General features: G+C 42.3%; 4 protein-coding genes across 5 annotated transcripts in view; 2 read left to right on the top strand and 2 right to left on the bottom strand.

Moving 5' to 3' along the window:
- LOC133515588 (ethanolaminephosphotransferase 1-like) overlaps positions 1-6,048 on the top strand; it is a 29,090-nt gene extending 23,042 nt beyond the window's left edge. The window contains exon 9 of the mRNA XM_061848170.1: positions 503-6,048. Coding sequence (XP_061704154.1) covers positions 503-565 — 63 coding nt within the window. The 3' untranslated portion in view covers positions 566-6,048. The remainder of the gene's footprint in view (positions 1-502) is intronic.
- Positions 6,049-6,150: 102 nt separating this feature from the next.
- LOC133515585 (RNA polymerase II transcriptional coactivator-like) lies at positions 6,151-7,238 on the bottom strand. The gene is made up of 3 exons (XM_061848167.1): positions 7,103-7,238; positions 6,848-6,941; positions 6,151-6,478 (listed from the first exon to the last, which is right to left on the bottom strand). The coding sequence occupies exons 2-3, from the start codon at positions 6,905-6,907 to the stop codon at positions 6,224-6,226; spliced, it is 315 nt and encodes a 104-aa protein (XP_061704151.1). The 5' UTR covers positions 6,908-6,941; positions 7,103-7,238; the 3' UTR covers positions 6,151-6,223.
- A 36-nt stretch (positions 7,239-7,274) lies between these two features.
- On the top strand, positions 7,275-8,719 carry LOC133515576 (uncharacterized). Its single transcript, XM_061848153.1, has 2 exons — positions 7,275-7,451; positions 7,525-8,719. Exons 1-2 carry the CDS (start codon positions 7,379-7,381, stop codon positions 8,700-8,702), a joined length of 1,251 nt encoding a protein of 416 aa, XP_061704137.1. The 5' UTR covers positions 7,275-7,378; the 3' UTR covers positions 8,703-8,719.
- LOC133515562 (formin-2-like) overlaps positions 8,693-22,251 on the bottom strand; it is a 36,465-nt gene continuing 22,906 nt past the window's right edge. For both annotated transcript variants that reach the window (XM_061848123.1, XM_061848122.1), the window contains 3 exons: positions 16,609-16,780; positions 12,873-13,197; positions 8,693-12,372 (listed from right to left, as the gene is read on the bottom strand). In XM_061848123.1, coding sequence (XP_061704107.1) covers positions 12,255-12,372; positions 12,873-13,197; positions 16,609-16,780 — 615 coding nt within the window. In that variant the 3' untranslated portion in view covers positions 8,693-12,254. The remainder of the gene's footprint in view (positions 12,373-12,872; positions 13,198-16,608; positions 16,781-22,251) is intronic.

Raw genomic sequence — 22,251 nt, 5'->3', positions numbered from 1 at the left:
ACCTATTTCTTTATGGTTTTCGATAGGTATATTGTCAATTAGTCACCACTAAAAACCAAAAAAATAATCGGTGTTATAACACCTGGTAGAATAATATGCGATACTCATCCCTTTCTTTTGGGTGCTAGTACTAGTGTAAGATAAAGACAGTATGATTGTCTCCGTCAATGTTTGAAATGAGACAGTCCCTGACCAAACTATATATCCCAGAGAAGTTGTAAGGCACTGAAGTTTGCCAAAATGTACCTCTCCATCCCACCGAACAGCGCATTCTACTTTTAGCTGTCTAGTGGACGTAGGTAATTTAGGGAAAACGATCCAGCCCACAAAAATCTTTCAATTAGATTTTAACTCTCTGTTGGAAAGAAAAGTCATTAATTTGAATGACAAATTGTTGATTACCGATCCTTTTCTCTAAATTAGTTTGCACTATATGCGTCGTACTTCTTTATTTAAGGCAAAACCTATAAAATATGAATGTTTAAAATCATTTATTTTTCAGGTGCAGGAAATGTGCGAACACTTCAAAATCAACTGCTTCCGTATCAAGCCAAAAATTAAATAAATTGGTAGGGTCTAGTCGAAATGTTTATTATAATTAATAATTAAAGGTTGCGGTAGATATCTGGTCAAGGTATTTGTTAAGGACATAGTGAAATTTTGCTATAAATGTGGCTTTCCATCAGAGCAGGCTCCTTATGCATATTTATTTATTTAATCTTTATTGCACAAAAGAAAACCTTATAGTACAAAAGGCGGACTTAATGCCATAAGGCATTCTCTACCAGTCAACCTTTAGGCAAAGCAGAGAGATTGTGGGCGGTGCTACTTTAACAACAACAACCAAATATAATACAATAACATACCATACATACATAATACATACATACATAAATATACATACTTAAATATATCGAGCATAAGGACCCGTCTTTGTGGAAGCCACAAATGGCGTTTAATGCAAAGGCATATATATCTTACTTTATGGTGGAAACGTGTATACATATATACAGATATATGAACACAGAACGAACCTAATTATAATTCGCGTACGAGGTCCGAAGAAGCGTAAAATACCCATACCATACCCGGGCCATTTATTTAAAGTTTACACTACACTAATACACTTTGTTTTCATGTTATTTCTACTCAAAATCACGAGCTCTTTTGATCCTAATCCAAAAAAAGTGTCCTCTTCCATTCCGTTACGTCATACATACAAAGTGCATGAAAATAGGCGGGTCCACATAGAGCGAGCATACGCGCGAGGCAATTTCCTCACGTACAAAACGGCCGAGGCACGTCTACACTGGCCGTTTTGTGCGTGAGGAAATTGCCTCGCGCGTATGCTCGCTCTGTGTGGACCCGTCTATTTGGTAACGGAATGGAAATAAAAATCTTGCCACACTTTTTTCCCCTTTTCAGGATCGAACGGGAACGTAATTGTGAGTTGAAATAACATAAAAAAATCCAATCTTAAAAAAAGAGAGGACAGCTTAAAATAAAATGGCCCACTCAATACCTCAACCCGCAAATTGCGCGCGTGCGGGAACTATTTTGTGTTAAAAAACTTAAGCAGTCACTGGTTTCGATTAGAACCCACGTCTACTACCTACGTCTTCCTAACGGATGACCAAGATGCCTGATGGCGTTATGTTTGACCCGGATACATTGCTGGCGTCATGTCTGAGTAATTACATACGTGTAACGCTCGGGAATTAATTTATTATATGCGACTGCCATTCGGACCGATATGGCTCTTTCCTCTCATTTTAAAATTATAGTTCCATCGGGATGAATGCATGAAACTACATAGCTTATGCGGGTAAAAACGAAAAAGTTGAAACTACTCGCCATGTTGTTGTTTCTCTCCCTTTTGTGTTCCAATTTTCAGTTTTTCGTTTTTAGAAAAGCGGTTGAAACCATGAATCTAGTAACTGGGCATGAGTGGTGGGGGGAACTGACAGAACGGAATAGTAGTATGTATCTTTCAGTAGGAGTAGCAGAGAAAGCGTTATTATCGTTTGTCCTTGTCACTGTCCCACATTTTTTTTAAATTCCCCACCGTAAATTTAGTATGGTTTATGGTAGGTAACAAATAACCCTACCAAATTACGTAGATTGTTTTCGGTATGTTGTCACGAATGTAAAAACGTGTTTTTAATTTTGTCGCATTGCGTATATTCCGTCTCTCGAGGCACGCTTATAGCTCATCTATACGATCCTACCATCTATGTTTGAAACTACAATAAAGCTGCCAAGGGAAAGGTGGGGAACAAAACACTTGCCAAGTTATTTTTACTTACTTAAAAAATATATACCTGCATAAGCTACGTATCTCAAATTTCATACTTTCTTCCGGATGGAACTGTATTTTAAGTTAAAAAGTCAGACTAATATTACAGTGACGACATATTTCTTGTGTAGGGTGACTGCTATTGCCTTGTTTCTTTCTGATTAATTACGAGTGGCCAATTACTATGGAGGGGCCAATAATATAGCAGGCACCCTATTCATATCTGATGATTTGTTAGAACGAATCTCATCGCGAGCAACCGATTTCCATTTTTTATAAATTAAGTCTTGCCAAATATGGACTTTATTTACTTCCTTAGCAATAATATAAGCTAGAATTTAACCAAATGTTACTAGAAACACTAGTCAATATTACCGCCAGATATTTAAATGGCATTTTTACATTTATAATACCGTACACGGCGGGAAGAAGTCGATAAACCGAGAGAAAAAAAAATTGAAGAAATTTGAACCTTATGTAATTCTATTTTAAGTTCAAATTTCTTCTATTTTATATCCCGAGTTATCAACTTCTCGCTGTGTACCGAATAGTAGTATAACATTTTCTCGTGAACTTTTTAATCTTTATCAAACCATTCAATAGACTTAAATATTTTTCGATCATTCTTGTTGTAATGATTTCGATACTTATACAAATATTAGTATGCAGTGTATCTGACCAATTATTGAAATATTAAGCCTGAAGCCAATAACACACTTTTAGATAGCTAGGAATTTAATAGGTACCGCAAAACCACCCCACTATAAAGTTCAAAATCTCCCAAGTGTGGGTTAAAATTAACTCAGTCATCTTCGTCCTACTCATAGGAGATAGCGGTGTTGATTTAAAACTCGTAGGGGATAGCGGTGTTTGTGTCTTACAAAGTCTATGCAACAAGCAAGGGAATAGGCGGGTTCACACAGAACTGCAGCCTCGCGAAGCAGCTCGGTCGGTGTGGACGTGCCTCGCCCGAGGCAATGCGGCCGAGGCACGTCTACACAGATCAAGCTACTTCGCGCGGCAATTTCCTCGAGAGGCAGCTCGTTCTGAGTGGACTGGCCTATTAAGTTGTGACTATTATTTGAATTTCATAGTTCTACAAGAAAAACTCATACAAAACTAAAAATAACGGGTTATTTCCTTTAGTTAAGGTAGAAGTACTAGTGCTCGACGCTGCACTAGTACTCGACATGGGCACTTTATGTCAAAGTGACAAGGATTAAGTTCGAATACAGAAAAATCTTCGTTGTTCAAATTTAACCTATATTTCCATGAAATAAAGTGCCCATGTCGGTGACTAGTCCAGCGTCGAGCACTAGTACTTCTACCTTACCACCAATTTATGACCAGTGGTAACTACTGGACATTTTGTCTCACCTTTTACCACTGGTAACTACTGGGAAAAAAGTCCCATTAGTTACCATCAACTCGGTTTGGTGGTCACTTTTAAGGCAGTTTACTATAACAGTAATCGTCATCATAATTAACTTAAAATTAATTAATTGATTAGTTGGTAAAAGTTGTGAAAAAATTCCCAGTAGTTACCACTGGTAAGAACTAAGTGTTAACTAGTGGGAATAACCCAAAATAACATTGCTATTTCTTTCATTAAGTGTTGAACTTGTCGACCATCGTTGTATTTAGTTAGTACTGGAATATAGTTGGGTGGTTTACTTTAAATGTTTTATTTTGTTTGCAATTCGAATGAAATGAGGAACTGATATTATAGATAGTCGATAGCATGCCAGAAACGTGCATGTGCGTTCTAATTGTACATTTTTGAAGCATTTATTTAGACAGAAATTAAGTTTAGCAAATAATCCCAGTGAATCTCTAGAAATTGTGAATCAATACTTAGTTGTTTGGAAAGGGTAACATCAGGAGAATTGCCCAGTGACACACAAATTATACCGCTGTTTATTACCTTACCTTATTACCTTATTGACATGATCAAGTTTACATATTAATCAGTATGACCGTTTTTTCGGTGTCGAAAAAGACCCACTGGATATACAAGGTCTATCAAAGATAGTGGAAGGAGTAGGAGGATGAAAAGTGGTTCGGTATCATGTTCTGATTAAGAAAGGTAGAAGATTTTTTTTTGACGTGACAATTTTTCTGCATCCATTGCAAAGACCGCTGAATACACAAGGCCTACCGCGAACACCTAAGTAAGCAAATTGCGGGAATCTTTCTCTTTTACTCCAATTACGGCGTAATTAGAGTGACAGAGAAAGATGTCCGCAATTTGCAAACTTCGGTGTTGGCGGTAGGCCCTCAGTCACCTTATTGATATAGTCAAGTTTTATAATGTTTGACACTGGACAATTTTCCCAGACTGTCCAAAGAATTAAATTTCTTTTTTGTACCATGGCAAGGGCGAAAAAGCAATAGGAAGCAGCTAATGTAGGCTGAGGACGCCTACACCCCAATGTTGTCAAATAAACATGGACTGCATGGATATGCATTTTTATAGGTACTAAGGATATATATTTGGGATCCAGTAATGTGTAAATAAGTGGAATTCTTGTTGTTCTAGGGTGTCATTGGAATCTTATTTAATTATATTCCAAATATTATTTTATTCATAAGTTTTATAACAATACAGTGAGACATCACCAATTTATATGCAAATGTAATGATGAATGCACTTTTAGTCTGGTTCTGTCTAAAGAATGATAGCAAGGCAGCTAGTAAAATTGCAAAAAATAGAAATTCTTATACAATACATAGTTGTAACCGAAAATTATTACGCGAAGCAGCTCAATCTGTGTAGACGTGCCTCCGTCGCATTGCCTGGGGCGAGGCACGTCTCCACTCCACCGACCGAGCCGCTTCGCAAGGCAATTGTCTCGCGAGGCTGCTCGCCCTGTGTGGACCCGCCTATCGTTATTAGAAAACGTTAATCAAACCTTAAATAAGCAGGTCCACACAGAGCGAGCATACGCGTGTGGCAATTTCCTCGCGCGCAAAACGGCCAAAGCGCGTCTACACTGGCCGGTTCTATCGCGAGGAAAAATGCCTCGCGCGTGTGCTCGCTCTACTGTGTGGACCCGCCTAATAATGTATGAAAACATTTACTTACCACATTCACTGCCAGGAACCCACCTGGTGGGCGCTCGTGAACTTTGTTCAGATGCCGGACAACACGCTGGGCGGGTTGTTTTATACGCAGCTATAGACCACCGGTTTCTGGGATAGTGCGCCGTTTTTTGTCTGGCAGTAAATGTGTTACATGACTTTTTGAAGCATTGGTCATTCAGATATTTTTTCTTTTCGTTTGGCTTTTGTCTATGTACAATACTTACGTAATATTGAATTGTAAACGTTAATTAGAATTCAAGGCGAATATAAACTGTCGTGAGACATACTAACATTAAACTAACTTTACGGTTTACACTCCGTGTTTAGTACGTGTACCACGGCCGTCGTGAACGCTGCTCTCAGAAACATGTCGCGCGAGTAATTAAAAACACGTGAGTGTAAACCGTAAAATTAGTTTGAGAATTAAAGTTTTTGCTCTGAACACGTGCTATGATTCTTTAGACATTATGTTATCTCAAAATTGTGAACAAAGAATCTCTTCTAGTTAATACCAAAATTATACACAATGAATTTTTGTTCCGTAATATTAACAAAGACAGCTCAATATTGTACCTGTTTAATTTATTTATACTGTTATCAAATTATGTTTTATTTCCTGGCGGTCACTGTAAAGATATCTTTTTAATAAAAAATGTTTTAAGTCTCAATCGTTTTTGATTTGACACTTGTTATATGCAAAAATAGGACTATGCCTATTTCTTCCACTTCTCTATGTGTTAATTCTCATAACATGTTAATGAAAACTTAAATTATAATTTGCTCAACAAGCCTTTAATTAATCTTACAAATAGTAACACAATCATACAGTATCTTTGTTCCAAACTAACGGTTACTGAGTTCCTCATTCACCTCCTCCGCCAAAGTTAGCAGTTTCCTCCACTGCTCTGGGGTCAGACTGATTCCTTTCTTCCCCGGTAACAAGTCTCCATTCTTTTCATAGAACTCCCGAATATCCACATAATTCTTCCCCTTAAACTCCCTCACTTTGACAAGCTTCTTACCCTCCAGTACCCATGTGGGCTCTTTGTCGGTAGTCCTGGAGCCCATTTTGGCTTTCTTTTCTGGAGGTACATTTCTCTGAAAATATAAATGCAAGTTTTTTTTCATTTATTTCCACGCATAAAGCTGTTTTAAACCATAATGCTTAAACGGGTTTACTTTCTATGGAGTGTAGAGTTCAGGAAATTGACTTGGCAGCTTAGCTTCAAAACTATAATAGGGCTCATAAAGAAGAAAAGTATTCTATATCAATTTGCAAGTTTTTTTACTCTTATCTCTTAAGATAATGGTTGAGAATGCTTGTATACACTACCAATAAGTGTTTTGTTATTGAACATGCAATACGCAGGTTCTTTATTAACCACATATAGTATCAAGTAATAGGTACTAAAATATTCATTTAATAAATATGTGTTTTCCAAGATGATCTATTTATTTTTTACTTACATCAACAGGTCCCTCATCGCTGTCGCTAGAACTTTCGGCTTTCTTCTTGTTTTTGGGCATATTGTTATGTTTAACGATTTGCTTGTCACGAAATCTGTAAACAATTGTAAAAATTAACCTACAAATATTTTAACCAGTGGACTGTACGTTCATTCAAACAGGGTTATTTTTACAAAGGATTTCTTCCAGAATTTTTAATTAGTCTAAAATAAAGCTTCCTAATTGCAATTAAAGCTTAATTCTAATTCAACTTACCGTTTACCTTTCTCGATTGACGTTGCCACCTAGCCGGTATCTCTTCTCTTCTCTATTCAACTCAATCAGCTGTTTGAGCTTTTCGATCTCATCCACTGTTCTTCGGTTGCATTTGCGTAACTTCGACGTTTTTGTATGATAGCAAAATAGCATACCATACGTCACATTGACAGGACTGACGGGTGAAAACATAACCTATAAATAAAAATAAGCTATGCACTGTGTAACTTATAGGATTTTATCAAAAAACAGGTATTGAATTATATTCAAAGCACGATGTTAGAACCCTGGAACGATGCGTCTCTGCGACCACCACCTGTTCATACATTTCTATGTCATCGTAAAGTTGGTAAGTTCATCGTAGACTCTTTAAAACACGCCTGCTTACCGGATAACTTATTTGCAATTCTTTATAATTACAGACATTCAGGATATAAAAAATACTTGCAGGAATATGATCAAAGTACTGTCGAATCAATCTCCTTTGCACAAAGAGAGCGCAATTCTCTCTAGATTTGCTTATAAATACGACAAGAAGTTTCGCAACGATATCGGCTACAGGCATTTTAAGAAGGTTAACGTAGCCTTACGGTGTTACTTGGGGCTGAATGTATTGAAGGACATAGAAAATTTCAGCGACACGTTACCGGCTGATGACGAGGATTACTTACCAACAAGACAAATGCTCCAATATATAATGATCAGATTAATAACGTTTGCGAAGATAATGGTGAGGGTTTGCGTATGTTCGAAGCAAGCGTCGGTATTTTATTTGGACCGTATAAAGTGCGGGGAGGGTCACTGGATGTCTCTAATGCCATATGCGGTGCTGAGCCGCGTGTGGTCGCTCTGCACGGTGCTCCTGCGCAACGCTTGCGCCTGGTACGCGCGCCTGCGGCCTTGGCTCGTCAAACTACAACTGAAGGGAGTAGAATTCCTACCCGACAATTATAACCTGCCAGTGGACTTAGAGGTGTGGCTGGACCTTAAAAACATTGACTCTTTTGGAAGGTTTGAATGGGCTCCGAATAAATGCTTGACATTGCAACAAAGCTTAATAGTTGATGATGATGATGACAATACAGACAGCTTCATGGACTATGTCAAGCAGCTAAATGAAGATGATACTGAAGAGCCAATTACATGTAATCTTAAGAGCAATCTTTCAAAAGAAACTCCATCTGAGATACAAGTAAATCCAGTACTAAATAAAGATAAAGGAGAAAGCATTTCTCGAGAAAGTTTTAAAGCCCCTCTGAACTCCACATCAAAACCAAATACTGATAAAGGAGAGACAATATCAAGGGAAAGTTTTAAACGGCCACTACATTCGCAATCAGAACCATTAAAGAGAGAAAATACATACAATCATTCTCCAGGAAATGTGACTGACACGGAATCTTTAAAAAAGTTCATGTTGATGGAAGAAAGCTTTAGAAATGAAAAAAAACAGTCATCCTTAACAAGCCATCTGAGTTTCATGCAGTGGACAGCTCTTAAGAACTCATTAGACACATTAGCAAATTCCTTGTCAAACAAAAGAAAGATAGAGAAAAAATTCAAAAGAATATGGAAAGAAAAGTGCATCGATTATAGTTAATAAATGTATTTTCCATTTTTTCTTGTATTATTTACTAACACAAATTATTTACAGTTTAATCATAACAGCACCAATTTAATCACTGTGAAAAAATATAGATGTTTTAACACAATCAAAGATATATTCAGGTACAATATAAAACAAATAAAATATTACAAAATCCGTGCATTAGGTAATTAAGCTGTTTTGCTCGGATAATAATGGTATACATGGTATTGCCAATGTCAATAAGAAATTATAGTTTTTACTTTATCACTTTAGATGCCGTAATTTAAATCGCTTCCAATATTAAAGCAAAATTACAAAAACAGATTACTTCATATGAAATGTCTCTATATTATTTTGAATATATTATCATAGTTTGACAATGTTATATCAAAGTTTCTTCAGTAATCATTAATTAAACAATAATGCAAGTTGATTCATTAGGGAAAATATTTTATACAAGTAAAATGTTGCTGGTAAAGGAATCACAAGGAATTTGGTACATTGACCCGCATATTGCTATCTCTATTGCACGCACATACTTATATTGCTGTCCCGCTCTCACAGTGACATTGACAACCCATGATGCCTTGCGGGATAGCAATATAATTACGTGTGCGATATAGTAGCAGGTAGCAGGCAGGGTCAGTGTACGAAATTCCTAGTGCTAAGCGTCCTTTTTAAAAATAATAAAACCAGAGGCAGAGAAATAAATGGATAATCTCATAAACTTTGGAGCATTTTATAAAAGCCTTCAAATTGTTTCTAACAAACATGTTTGTAATACAACCCTGTGTGGAAAATTATGATGGTTTCACTTTTATCATATGTCATTGTAGACATCTAACAAGTAGGTATTAGACATAAATGACACAATATATGATAAAAGCTTTACAATCTTATCTGCAATGATATTATAACTCCAGGTAAGTTATAAGCGTTCCAGAATTAAAGCCCTTACCGTTAACAAATTGTACAAGTTGTTTTTAGTCGCGTCTAGGCAAACGAGACATGTGCACGTGCTGACGAGCTCCCGCACACCGAAAGAGACAAGCTTATGTTTAATGAGTACTTATAACAAATATGCGAAAATTAATCAAAAAAATTGATTCATTCGTAGGTAATAGGCGTAGGCGGGTCCACACAGAGCGAGCATACGCGCGAGGCAATTTCCTCGCGCACATAACGGCCAATGTAGACGTGCCTCGGTCGAGGCAGAGCGCGACCTTGGCTAAGCTCGGTGTCGGTGCCGGTCGGCTGAGGCAATAGTTACACGAGCACGAGGCCTGTCGTTTGCCGCGCGAGGAAATGTCCTAATGAAATAAATTATATAATATCATTGCTTATCTGTTGGTTTCCAATGACTATGATCAAATTAGAACAAGAATTTGAAATCTCAACGTGACTCACAATTAGGTAATGTAAACCGGTTTTTATTTGCATGTAAAAACCGGTTATTAACCGAAATTTTATACAAATAAAAACCGGTTTACATTCCCTACTCACAATCAACACTTAGCATACAAATGGATTTATAATAATGCAGTCATATTTGTATTCCATAATTTGTAATATATATTTGCGCTTTGTTTATATTTACACAAGTTATAAGACTCACTATTTACATAACGCTTCACAACTCCCCATAGTTTACAGTATCAACATGAAAACAATTCACAATACATTATTTACTTCACATGACTTCACGGAATGTATAATTATTATAAGTTTACTTTTTAACAATAAAAAAACTGAAAATGACACAATAGGGAGTATTACTGCAATATTCTGCCGCCAGAGTGCAGCACTAGCACCTATCGTAAACCAAAGAGTAACTTATACATACTGTGCCTTAAACTGTTTTTTGACAAGTTTTCACAGATACTAAAATATGACATTGATGCATCAAGGCGGTTTGTTAACAAAGGGCCTACCGGGAAACGCGAAAATCGAAATTTAGTTATTTGCCTCTTCATCGCTCGAATGGGAGAAAGTTTAGGTAACGAAATTTCGATTTTCGTGTTAGCGGTAGACCCTCAGATTGTGGTAGTGGCGTTCCTACGCAGTTTCGCGTAATATTCCCTAGTATTGGTTAAATGTTATAGAAAACGGCGGTTGTCTACTAGTAAAAGGTAGGTTTAAATTCGATTAGTTATTTAGAAAATTATCATTCCAGTATTTTATACTTAAAATAAGTGAATAATTTAATACTCGTGAGGTTTTTTTAGAGCGTCATATCTGATAGCAAAGATAATTGAGTATAGAGGCGTATTGTCAAAGTAAATTTTGTAGACTACTAAATTGACTGCCATCTTTCGACACAGGACTAAGACTCTTAGATTGACATATGGCTATTTGGCCCATGTTCTTTCACGTATGTATTAAATAACAAACGGTGTCGCCATCTACTCGAGTATAGGCTAAGGGTATATCGCCATCTATTCGAGCGTATTTTTTTCTTGATTTTGCGAGGCAAGTCTTTTCTTTGACTTTATTTATCTTATACGGAGTTATATATTTCTTTGTTGATAGTATTAAATTATTTGTACATAAAAGATAGGCATGTGTCTCTAGTATGCATACATCTTATGTATATAATCGCCTTTTATTCACAGACCATTTACTCCTCTAACTCCCAGGGGTCAAAATTTGCCAGCTAAATAAAAACCTACCTTGGCGTATTAAATTTAGAGTTGAATGTTTTATTCTCTACCGACCCAGTATAGCATCGGTGGGTAGCGTTTAAGCATATATTCAAATATAAAACCAAACATTTGCAGCTTATATTAACGAGCCGGCCAAACCAAATAAAGTAGCATTTCATTTATTTTATTGCTTTTTCAAACGATACATTGGCAATTTACTATATGGGAAGGTTCAAATTAAAAATAAGATTTTTTCTATGGTTGGCCTGATGACGATATCAAAAATTTTAATCCTCCAGTCTGAAAAAGTAGATTTTTAACAAAAGTTTCTGGGGGGTCGGCGAATATTTATTTTCTAATAAGAATATTATAGGTACCGATAATGCCCTCGAACGTGCCGATACTACTTTCGTTACACCAGGCGTAATAAACCTGACAACGCCGTTTTACATGTAAACGCAGCTGAAATGCTGCTTCTGAGAGAAGTTATTGACCTTAGACAGGTTTCATGGGAGACTAATAAGTGTATAATGATTATTTTCACAGCCCTCATACGCGAAGCTAATTAAATCTCGTATATAAATAATTATAGGCAAGAATGGCAAACTTTTGTAGACCTCATCCCGGCAAATCACTTCATGATTTGTTATTAGGCTGGTCCACACGGAACGAACTGCCTCGCGAGGAAATTGCCGCGCGAACAGCTCGCTCTCTGTAGACGTGCCTCGGCCGCGTTGCCTCGGGCGCGGCACGTCCCACATATCGCGCTGATTCGCGAGGCAATTTCCTCGCGAGGCGGCTCGATCTGTGTGGATCCGCCTATTGGATTGCGCTACTTACATCTCTTTCCTAAATACGCCAACGAAAGTGACGCGTAGCGACATAACGAAATACTTAATAAATGCCATAACTGTCAGTTTGTTTACTTCCTAGTGGTGCTAGATAGCTTCTGTAGTCGCGCTTTCAACCCGCCTTCTCTCTTCGGTTGCACGATAGATTGAGATTTTCGCTGTTCTTGATGCTTCTTGGCCTCTTTTAGTCTGTAAAAAATGTGAAATATAAGAATCAAGTAACAGTCGATTTCTAGTAAATGCCTTCTAACGTTTAACATGTTACTGGCGCTATGATTGCCTATTTCGCGACACTAAACTTAAATTTATATTGTGTCACTATTTTCACGGTTTTCTTTTGCAAAAGAATGTACTAATGTATTACGAAAAGTAGGAAATTCGCAATGAATGGTGATAAATTCGAAGTACCTATTCGGAAGTGTATCGTACGTTTTACGATACATAATTATGGCACTTTAAATTTTCGATATAGGCACGTAAAGTGCTTATTTACCGCACTAGTGCGGTAAAGTAGCACCATATGTACTGTAAAGTACTTTCGTTCATTCGCAAGGCATAGTTTTTAAAATGAAAAAGGTACATCGCCCGATGGGGATTTGAATTCTTCCTTCAAAAGACGCTCTAAGCGACATCTACTCTACCGCAAGAAGTCTCCTGGCACTTTAATAAATAAAAAAAACTTAACTTACTTTTCCTTAATAGCAATCTGCTCCTCCTTCTTATAAATATCCTTAAAATCGCTGCAGAAGCTCGTCCACAGCGAAAAGAACTCCTTCGGCTCACAGTCCTCTAGCTTCCCAACTTTGGGGGTATACTGATAAAACCTGACTGTCGCAAAGAATTTGCTCCGACATTCTTCAAGATTTTCATGCTCGGCTTTCAATTTTTCCTCGGCGGCGGTGAGGAAAGTACCCATTTTTTCTTCGAAAACATCTATGCGTTTTGTTTCGTTCTCTTCAGGACTCCGTTGTGCGTCGGTTTTTTCAAGAACTTTCTTGGTTTTATCTTTGCATGCTGAAAGATAAAATTATTGGTTAGTATTTGATATTTGCTATACCTATGCGAAGTGAGCCAAGGAACTAACAGCACAGAATAAATATTAGTACAGTCACGTCTGAAAACTTCGACACGATCGAAGCGCCAAAAATATGTATACACGACCGTGGCCCAAATGTAAGGGTAGTGTATACATATTTTTGGCACGTTGTCCGTATCGATATTTTCAGACATGACCGTACTATTACGTACAGAAGGTTCACTGCATAACTAAATACCTGTTTTGGTATATCTAATGTGTCCGAACGTTGGCTATTGGACATATTATACAGGGCGGGCAAATAAATAGCTACGCCAGTATCTACTCACCGGCCAGCTGCCGCGTGAGGCCGGCGAGGGAGCCGGCCACGTCGGCGAAGTCTATGGCCGCGGGCCACTGTCCACTACTACTCACCGGCCAGCTGCCGCGTGAGGCCGGCGAGGGAGCCGGCCACGTCGGCGAAGTCTATGGCCGCGGGCCACTGTCCACTACTACTCACCGGCCAGCTGCCGCGTGAGGCCGGCGAGGGAGCCGGCCACGTCGGCGAAGTCTATGGCCGCGGGCCACTGTCCACTACTACTCACCGGCCAGCTGCCGCGTGAGGCCGGCGAGGGAGCCGGCCACGTCGGCGAAGTCTATGGCCGCGGGCCACTGTCCACTACTACTCACCGGCCAGCTGCCGCGTGAGGCCGGCGAGGGAGCCGGCCACGTCGGCGAAGTCTATGGCCGCGGGCCACTGTCCACTACTACTCACCGGCCAGCTGCCGCGTGAGGCCGGCGAGGGAGCCGGCCACGTCGGCGAAGTCTATGGCCGCGGGCCACTGTCCACTACTACTCACCGGCCAGCTGCCGCGTGAGGCCGGCGAGGGAGCCGGCCACGTCGGCGAAGTCTATGGCCGCGGGCCACTGTCCACTACTACTCACCGGCCAGCTGCCGCGTGAGGCCGGCGAGGGAGCCGGCCACGTCGGCGAAGTCTATGGCCGCGGGCCACTGTCCACTACTACTCACCGGCCAGCTGCCGCGTGAAGCCGGCGAGGGAGCCGGCCACGTCGGCGAAGTCTATGGCCGCGGGCCACTGTCCACTACTACTCACCGGCCAGCTGCCGCGTGAGGCCGGCGAGGGAGCCGGCCACGTCGGCGAAGTCTATGGCCGCGGGCCACTGTCCACTACTACTCACCGGCCAGCTGCCGCGTGAGGCCGGCGAGGGAGCCGGCCACGTCGGCGAAGTCTATGGCCGCGGGCCACTGTCCACTACTACTCACCGGCCAGCTGCCGCGTGAGGCCGGCGAGGGAGCCGGCCACGTCGGCGAAGTCTATGGCCGCGGGCCACTGTCCACTACTACTCACCGGCCAGCTGCCGCGTGAGGCCGGCGAGGGAGCCGGCCACGTCGGCGAAGTCTATGGCCGCGGGCCACTGTCCACTACTACTCACCGGCCAGCTGCCGCGTGAGGCCGGCGAGGGAGCCGGCCACGTCGGCGAAGTCTATGGCCGCGGGCCACTGTCCACTACTACTCACCGGCCAGCTGCCGCGTGAGGCCGGCGAGGGAGCCGGCCACGTCGGCGAAGTCTATGGCCGCGGGCCACTGTCCACTACTACTCACCGGCCAGCTGCCGCGTGAGGCCGGCGAGGGAGCCGGCCACGTCGGCGAAGTCTATGGCCGCGGGCCACTGTCCACTACTACTCACCGGCCAGCTGCCGCGTGAGGCCGGCGAGGGAGCCGGCCACGTCGGCGAAGTCTATGGCCGCGGGCCACTGTCCACTACTACTCACCGGCCAGCTGCCGCGTGAGGCCGGCGAGGGAGCCGGCCACGTCGGCGAAGTCTATGGCCGCGGGCCACTGTCCACTACTACTCACCGGCCAGCTGCCGCGTGAGGCCGGCGAGGGAGCCGGCCACGTCGGCGAAGTCTATGGCCGCGGGCCACTGTCCACTACTACTCACCGGCCAGCTGCCGCGTGAGGCCGGCGAGGGAGCCGGCCACGTCGGCGAAGTCTATGGCCGCGGGCCACTGTCCACTACTACTCACCGGCCAGCTGCCGCGTGAGGCCGGCGAGGGAGCCGGCCACGTCGGCGAAGTCTATGGCCGCGGGCCACTGTCCACTACTACTCACCGGCCAGCTGCCGCGTGAGGCCGGCGAGGGAGCCGGCCACGTCGGCGAAGTCTATGGCCGCGGGCCACTGTCCACTACTACTCACCGGCCAGCTGCCGCGTGAGGCCGGCGAGGGAGCCGGCCACGTCGGCGAAGTCTATGGCCGCGGGCCACTGTCCACTACTACTCACCGGCCAGCTGCCGCGTGAGGCCGGCGAGGGAGCCGGCCACGTCGGCGAAGTCTATGGCCGCGGGCCACTGTCCACTACTACTCACCGGCCAGCTGCCGCGTGAGGCCGGCGAGGGAGCCGGCCACGTCGGCGAAGTCTATGGCCGCGGGCCACTGTCCACTACTACTCACCGGCCAGCTGCCGCGTGAGGCCGGCGAGGGAGCCGGCCACGTCGGCGAAGTCTATGGCCGCGGGCCACTGTCCACTACTACTCACCGGCCAGCTGCCGCGTGAGGCCGGCGAGGGAGCCGGCCACGTCGGCGAAGTCTATGGCCGCGGGCCACTGTCCACTACTACTCACCGGCCAGCTGCCGCGTGAGGCCGGCGAGGGAGCCGGCCACGTCGGCGAAGTCTATGGCCGCGGGCCACTGTCCACTACTACTCACCGGCCAGCTGCCGCGTGAGGCCGGCGAGGGAGCCGGCCACGTCGGCGAAGTCTATGGCCGCGGGCCACTGTCCACTACTACTCACCGGCCAGCTGCCGCGTGAGGCCGGCGAGGGAGCCGGCCACGTCGGCGAAGTCTATGGCCGCGGGCCACTGTCCACTACTACTCACCGGCCAGCTGCCGCGTGAGGCCGGCGAGGGAGCCGGCCACGTCGGCGAAGTCTATGGCCGCGGGCCACTGTCCACTACTACTCACCGGCCAGTTGCCGCGTGAGGCCGGCGAGGGAGCCGGCCACGTCGGCGAAGTCTATGGCCGCGGGCCACTGTCCACTACTACTCACCGGCCAGCTGCCGCGTGAGGCCGGCGAGGGAGCCGGCCACGTCGGCGAAGTCTATGGCCGCGGGCCACTGTCCACTACTACTCACCGGCCAGCTGCCGCGTGAGGCCGGCGAGGGAGCCGGCCACGTCGGCGAAGTCTATGGCCGCGGGCCACTGTCCACTACTACTCACCGGCCAGCTGCCGCGTGAGGCCGGCGAGGGAGCCGGCCACGTCGGCGAAGTCTATGGCCGCGGGCCACTGTCCACTACTACTCACCGGCCAGCTGCCGCGTGAGGCCGGCGAGGGAGCCGGCCACGTCGGCGAAGTCTATGGCCGCGGGCCACTGTCCACTACTACTCACCGGCCAGCTGCCGCGTGAGGCCGGCGAGGGAGCCGGCCACGTCGGCGAAGTCTATGGCCGCGGCGCGCGCCACGTCGCCCGGCTCGGGCACCGGCAGCGGGCTGCCGACGCCGGCCGCGCGCATGTACGTGCGCACGATGAAGTGGAGCAAAGTCACTGTTGAGCGTTTCGACTGGAACAAGTCGTGTTTTTTTTTAATGATATACATAGAAAGCAAATGAGTAGAATCGTCTGATTGTAAGCAATTTAACTTTATTAACCTGAGCTGCACAAAGCGAATAGACAGGTCCACACAGAGCGAGCAGCCTCGCGAGGAAATATCCTCGCGCGGCAAATGCTCGGCCTCGCGAGACCGCGTGCTCGTGTAACTTTTGCTTCAGCACGTTTGCCTCACTCGAGCCAATTTGCTCGGCAAGATGGCGTCACTCAGTTAGCTGTTCAAAATGGCGCCGCACGTAATAATTGCAGAGGCTTGCGTTTCATTTATTTTGCTATTTAAAGCAATTCAACCTACATAACGCAAGATTACTCAAAGGAAGAAATGGAAAAACGTAAGGCAAAAGCTGACAATTTTCGAGAAAATGAGAAAAGAAAAAGAAACTCGGAAACCCCAAGCCCGAGAGACCAGCCAAGTACTTCCACGAAAAAAATCCCAAAAGTGGATGCATTCCAGCTTATGCGGGAGCGGGCATACTCCATGTCTGAAAAAAACACCTATCTTGACAACTAAAATGAAACGGAAACCAACACAAATAAATAAACAACACACATACACCACAACAGAAAATATTCTACTCCCCAAGACGACTGGTCATCGTGGGGATTGCGACCAAAACCCTCCAGTGAATAAAATACAGCATATCCAACATATCCAAGTTACCAAAGACAAACAGTACAAATCAAAAACAACTAGAAAATTCCATGTGTGTACCTATAATGTAAGATCATTAAAAGATAACCATCGCATGATAGAACTAGAAACCGCACTAAAAAATGTTAAATGGGATGTCATTGGTTTATCGGAAGTAAAAAAAGTGGGTTATGAAATTGAAGAACTAGACTGGTGCATCCATTACTACTATGGCCAAAGAGGCGTTGGATTTTTAGTAAAAAAAGAACATAAATCAGAAATAATACAATTTATGGGCATCTCGGATAGAGTTGCACTTTTAAATATTAATATTGAAGGAAAGGAATGCTCTATAATTCAAGTTTATGCCCCAACCGAAAAGGCAACCAATGAGGAATTAGAAAGGTTCTACGCAGATATATATAAAGCAAAAGAAAAATCAAAAGACTTCCTAATTATTATTGGTGATTTCAATGCAAAGATTGGCATAACTGAGAAAATTGGCTCGATTCTAGGCCCATACGGCTCTGGTGTTTGCAATGAACGCGGAGATCGTTTAAAACTTTTTGCACTAGAGGAAGATATCTCTATCATGAATACATTTTACAAAAAGAAAGTAAGCCAGAGATGGACGTGGGTGGCACCTGATGGAAAGACTCGAAATGAGATAGACTACATCTTATCCACAAAAAAGGATCTTTTTACAAACATTGAAATACTTCATAAACTACACTTTCCTTCAGACCATAGGCTGCTACGTGGAACAATAGAAATGAAAATAAAACCAAAATGTAGAAAAAAATATACAGCCTCTAAATCAAACTTAATTTCAGGTAAAGAGCAAACAGAATACTGCAGATTATTGGAAAGTAAATTAAAAAAATACACTAAGAACAACATGGTAACGCAGTATGCTTACAATGCCTTAGAGAAAGCCATCACAGAGAGTTTAATAGAAACAAAAATACTATACAAAAAAGAAAAGTTTATACTATCTCCAAGTACCATGGCTTTAATAGCAAAAAGACATATACTCAAGGTAAAAGTAAACAAAACAAGCCAAGAAAAAAGGGACTTAAATTTACTATACAAAACAGTCAAAACACAAATTAAACAAGAATATACAACTTATAAGCTAAGAAAATTTGAAAACTGCATTGAAGCAACCGGAGGAATAAAAAGAGTCCCGTCAGACAACAAAAAGTGGATACCAAAACTCATAAGCTCCAGTCAAAGAGTCACTGAAAATAGGCAGGATCTGGTTCTAGTCGCTACTGACTTCTATAAAAAATTATATGCTAAAAGAGAGCCAAATGAAAGCCATCACGTACAGCCGCACATAATAGATAGGACGGAGAGCTTTCCAGAGCTATTTACAACAAGAGAAGTGGACACTGCAATAAAAAATCTCAGTAAAAACAAAAGCCCAGGACCAGATTCCATCATAAACGAAGCTTTACAGGTGGGCAAAGACATACTAATCAGGCACCTAACACAACTATTTAATGACATACTAAGAGAAGAGATCGTGCCTTCACAGTGGATTGAGTCAGAAATAACTCTATTATACAAGAAAGGAGATCCATGCGACGTATCTAACTATAGACCGATAAGTCTCATGTCAAGCCTGTACAAACTGTTTTCCCAATGCTTACTGACAAGAATAGGCCCAAAAATAGATAAAAAACAACCAGTTGAGCAAGCAGGATTTAGACCTGGTTACTCCACAATGGACCACATACAAGTACTGAGCCAGCTAATTGAGAAGTACAAAGAATTTAACTCCCCGCTGTACCTGGCATTTGTTGACTACCAGAAGGCATTTGACTCTATCTCTCATGATTCAATTAGAAAGGCTTTAGAATATCATAATATAGAGGAAAAATACATAAAACTAGTAACTAATATATATAAAAAGTGTAAAAGCCGAGTAAAGCTGGATAAATTAGGGCCATACTTTCAAATAGGGAGAGGCGTCCGCCAAGGAGATCCATTATCACCAAAAATATTTATTGCAGTTTTAGAACTTATACTACACAACATTGGGTGGAAAAATAAAGGCATTAGAATAGGGTCTAAATATTTAAATCACTTAAGATTCGCTGATGATATCGTATTATTTTCCAATAATGCAGAGGAACTTGCAAACATGCTTCAGTGCCTTAATCAGAATAGCAAATCAGTGGGATTGGAAATTAACTATGATAAAACCAAGCTTATGACTAACTACAAGAAAAAGAATATTGAAATAAAAGGAAGGAGCATTGAATATGTAAATGAATACATATACTTAGGCAAACTAATATCATTCTTAGATACAGACACAGCAGAAATAGAGAGACGCATAACATCAAGCTGGAAACGCTACTGGTCACTTAAACATTTGTTTAAATCAAAAATGCCCGTACCACTTAAAAAGAAACTTATGGACTCCTGCATCCTACCAACACTGACATACGCCTGCCAGACGTGGAGCTTAACAGAAAAAAATGCCCAAAAGATTTCGGTTTGTCAGAGAGCAATGGAGAGGAGCCTACTCAATGTCAAGATAAAAGACAAGATTAGAAACAAAGACATTCGGGAAACAACCAAAGTAATTGATGCATTACAATATGTCAAGAAAATGAAGTGGAGATGGGCAGGACATATTGCACGTTACGATAGCTCAAGATGGGCGAAAAGAGTGACGGAATGGAGAGGACCAGGGAGTGGTGACAGACATTCAGGACGCCCACTCAAGCGTTGGGCTGATGATATAAAGAAAACTGCCGGCATGGGGTGGCATTATCTAGCCCAAGATCGAGAGGCATGGCAAAAACTGGAGGAGGCCTATACCCACAGGGGGATCCCGAAATAAAAAAAAAAAAAAATGAATAAAATAAAAAAAAATCTCATGCACAATAATATTTTATTAACTGTTTTTATAACTGAAAATTCCTTGTAAGTGTTTAGCATGCAACACAGAAAAAAAGGGGTCGCAAATAAAGGCTATTTTATTTTATTTTATTTATTTATTTATTTAAAGCAATTCAAACGAAATTAAAGAAGGAAAGAAGGACACGACAATTTGCACCACTCGTTTTGACAAGTGAAAATATTTCAAAGGAGGTTCATGTTTTAACTTGTGGTGATGTTAGTTTCTCATAATATTGGTGTTTTTTGTTTTTATTGCAAAGTATACGGATGTCGTTATGTTCTAACCTCAAAATTATGCAGATCGAGATTTGACTTGTTTTCTTTTTAGATGTGGTCATCTCTCCCGGAAGAAAAGGAGAGATGGCCAGATTAAGTCGGTATGTCATGGCCATATGGCCATCATACACTGATGGTGCAATAATGATGCCTTATTCAAATAATTCATTTTTTTTAGATGCCAAACAAGTACAAGAGAAAAGCAATAGCTGTCAGAGGTAATTGGTCAGAACTTTCACTTAAGGCTGCTATTAGTGCTGTGAAAAATGATCGGTTATCCGTGCGAGCGGCGGCTATCCAGAACCAAATACCACGAAAAACGTTAGAAAGAAGATTGAAGAAGAATAATGACAAAAAGGGGCCTATGGGACCATCTTCTTTGTTTGGAAAAGAAAATGAGGATAAACTGGTAGCTCACATCAAAGCATTGCAAGCTAAAGGTTTTCCATTGTCAATGACGGATGTTAGAAGAATAGCTTACGATTTTGCAGAGCAATTACAATTACAGCACAGATTTAATACAGAAACCCAGAAAGCAGGATATGACTGGTTGCAAATGTTCCTAAGTAGACACATAGATATTACACTTAGAAAGTCAGAAGGTGTATCATTGTCCAGGGCCAATGCCATGAATAGAACAGAAGTAAATGCTTATTTTCAACTTCTAGAAAGCGTTTTAATACAGGATAATGAGATGTTAGCACCAAATTGTGTATTTAACATGGATGAGTCAGGCTTGCAGTTAACTCGGGTAAACAAAACAAAGGCTATCCGAAGGCTGTCGGATAGCAGTGGCGATGTCCCCCTTGCCATAATATCGAAAAACAAGAAGAAAAAGAACATGAAAGGGGAGGATAACTGTCGAGGATGCGGAGAAAATTATTACGAAACTCTTCTTGTTGAAGATTGGCTCCAGTGCACGATTTGTATGTTTTGGGTTCATGAAAATTGCACCGAATTCGACGATGCATGCTCCAAATGTGGCCAGGAAAAGAAGAAGCGCCTCAGGGCCAAAAAACAAGACTGAAGACATACAATAATTTAGAGTTAGTTTATGGCCATCTTTCCCATAATGGTATGGTCATCATACCCAGCACGGCTAGCACATGATTACACGCGGGATAACTCGCGCCGCGAGAAACAACAGTCGCGTGTCACAAATTTCTATCTCGACCTGTCAGTTTCTCGATTTTGGTAGCATAAGTTGGCAGATCGAGAAAAGAATTCCGCGCGAGAGAGCCATCCCGCGCGCGACTTAGCCAGTGTGGCCATTTATACTTGGAACAAACTTTTCTTTCGTGGCAACACTGAATCGGTACTAACATAATCGGAAAAATAATGAATAGTCAGCTTTAGAAACGGAGCGTCCCTAGTCACGATAACTTTGTCTCCTTCTCGCAGTATTAAGATTAAAGAAATAGCAAATATTATTTTGAAGTCGGAAATGTCAATGTGTCAATCATAATTTGATTCGCTTTGTCGTTACAAGTTGGAGTACATTATTATATCTAAAGATAATTACCTACCTAATAATTAAATACCACTCCTTACGAATGATTGGTGTTTTTTTAAGATAATTGAGATTACCCGAAAGTGTTGGC

The sequence above is a fragment of the Cydia pomonella genome, chromosome 2 (assembly GCF_033807575.1).
Source record: "Cydia pomonella isolate Wapato2018A chromosome 2, ilCydPomo1, whole genome shotgun sequence".
NCBI classification, from domain to species: domain Eukaryota; kingdom Metazoa; phylum Arthropoda; class Insecta; order Lepidoptera; family Tortricidae; genus Cydia; species Cydia pomonella.
The sequence above is the reverse complement of the archived record's forward strand: the minus strand, read 5'-3'. Positions and strand labels throughout refer to the sequence as shown.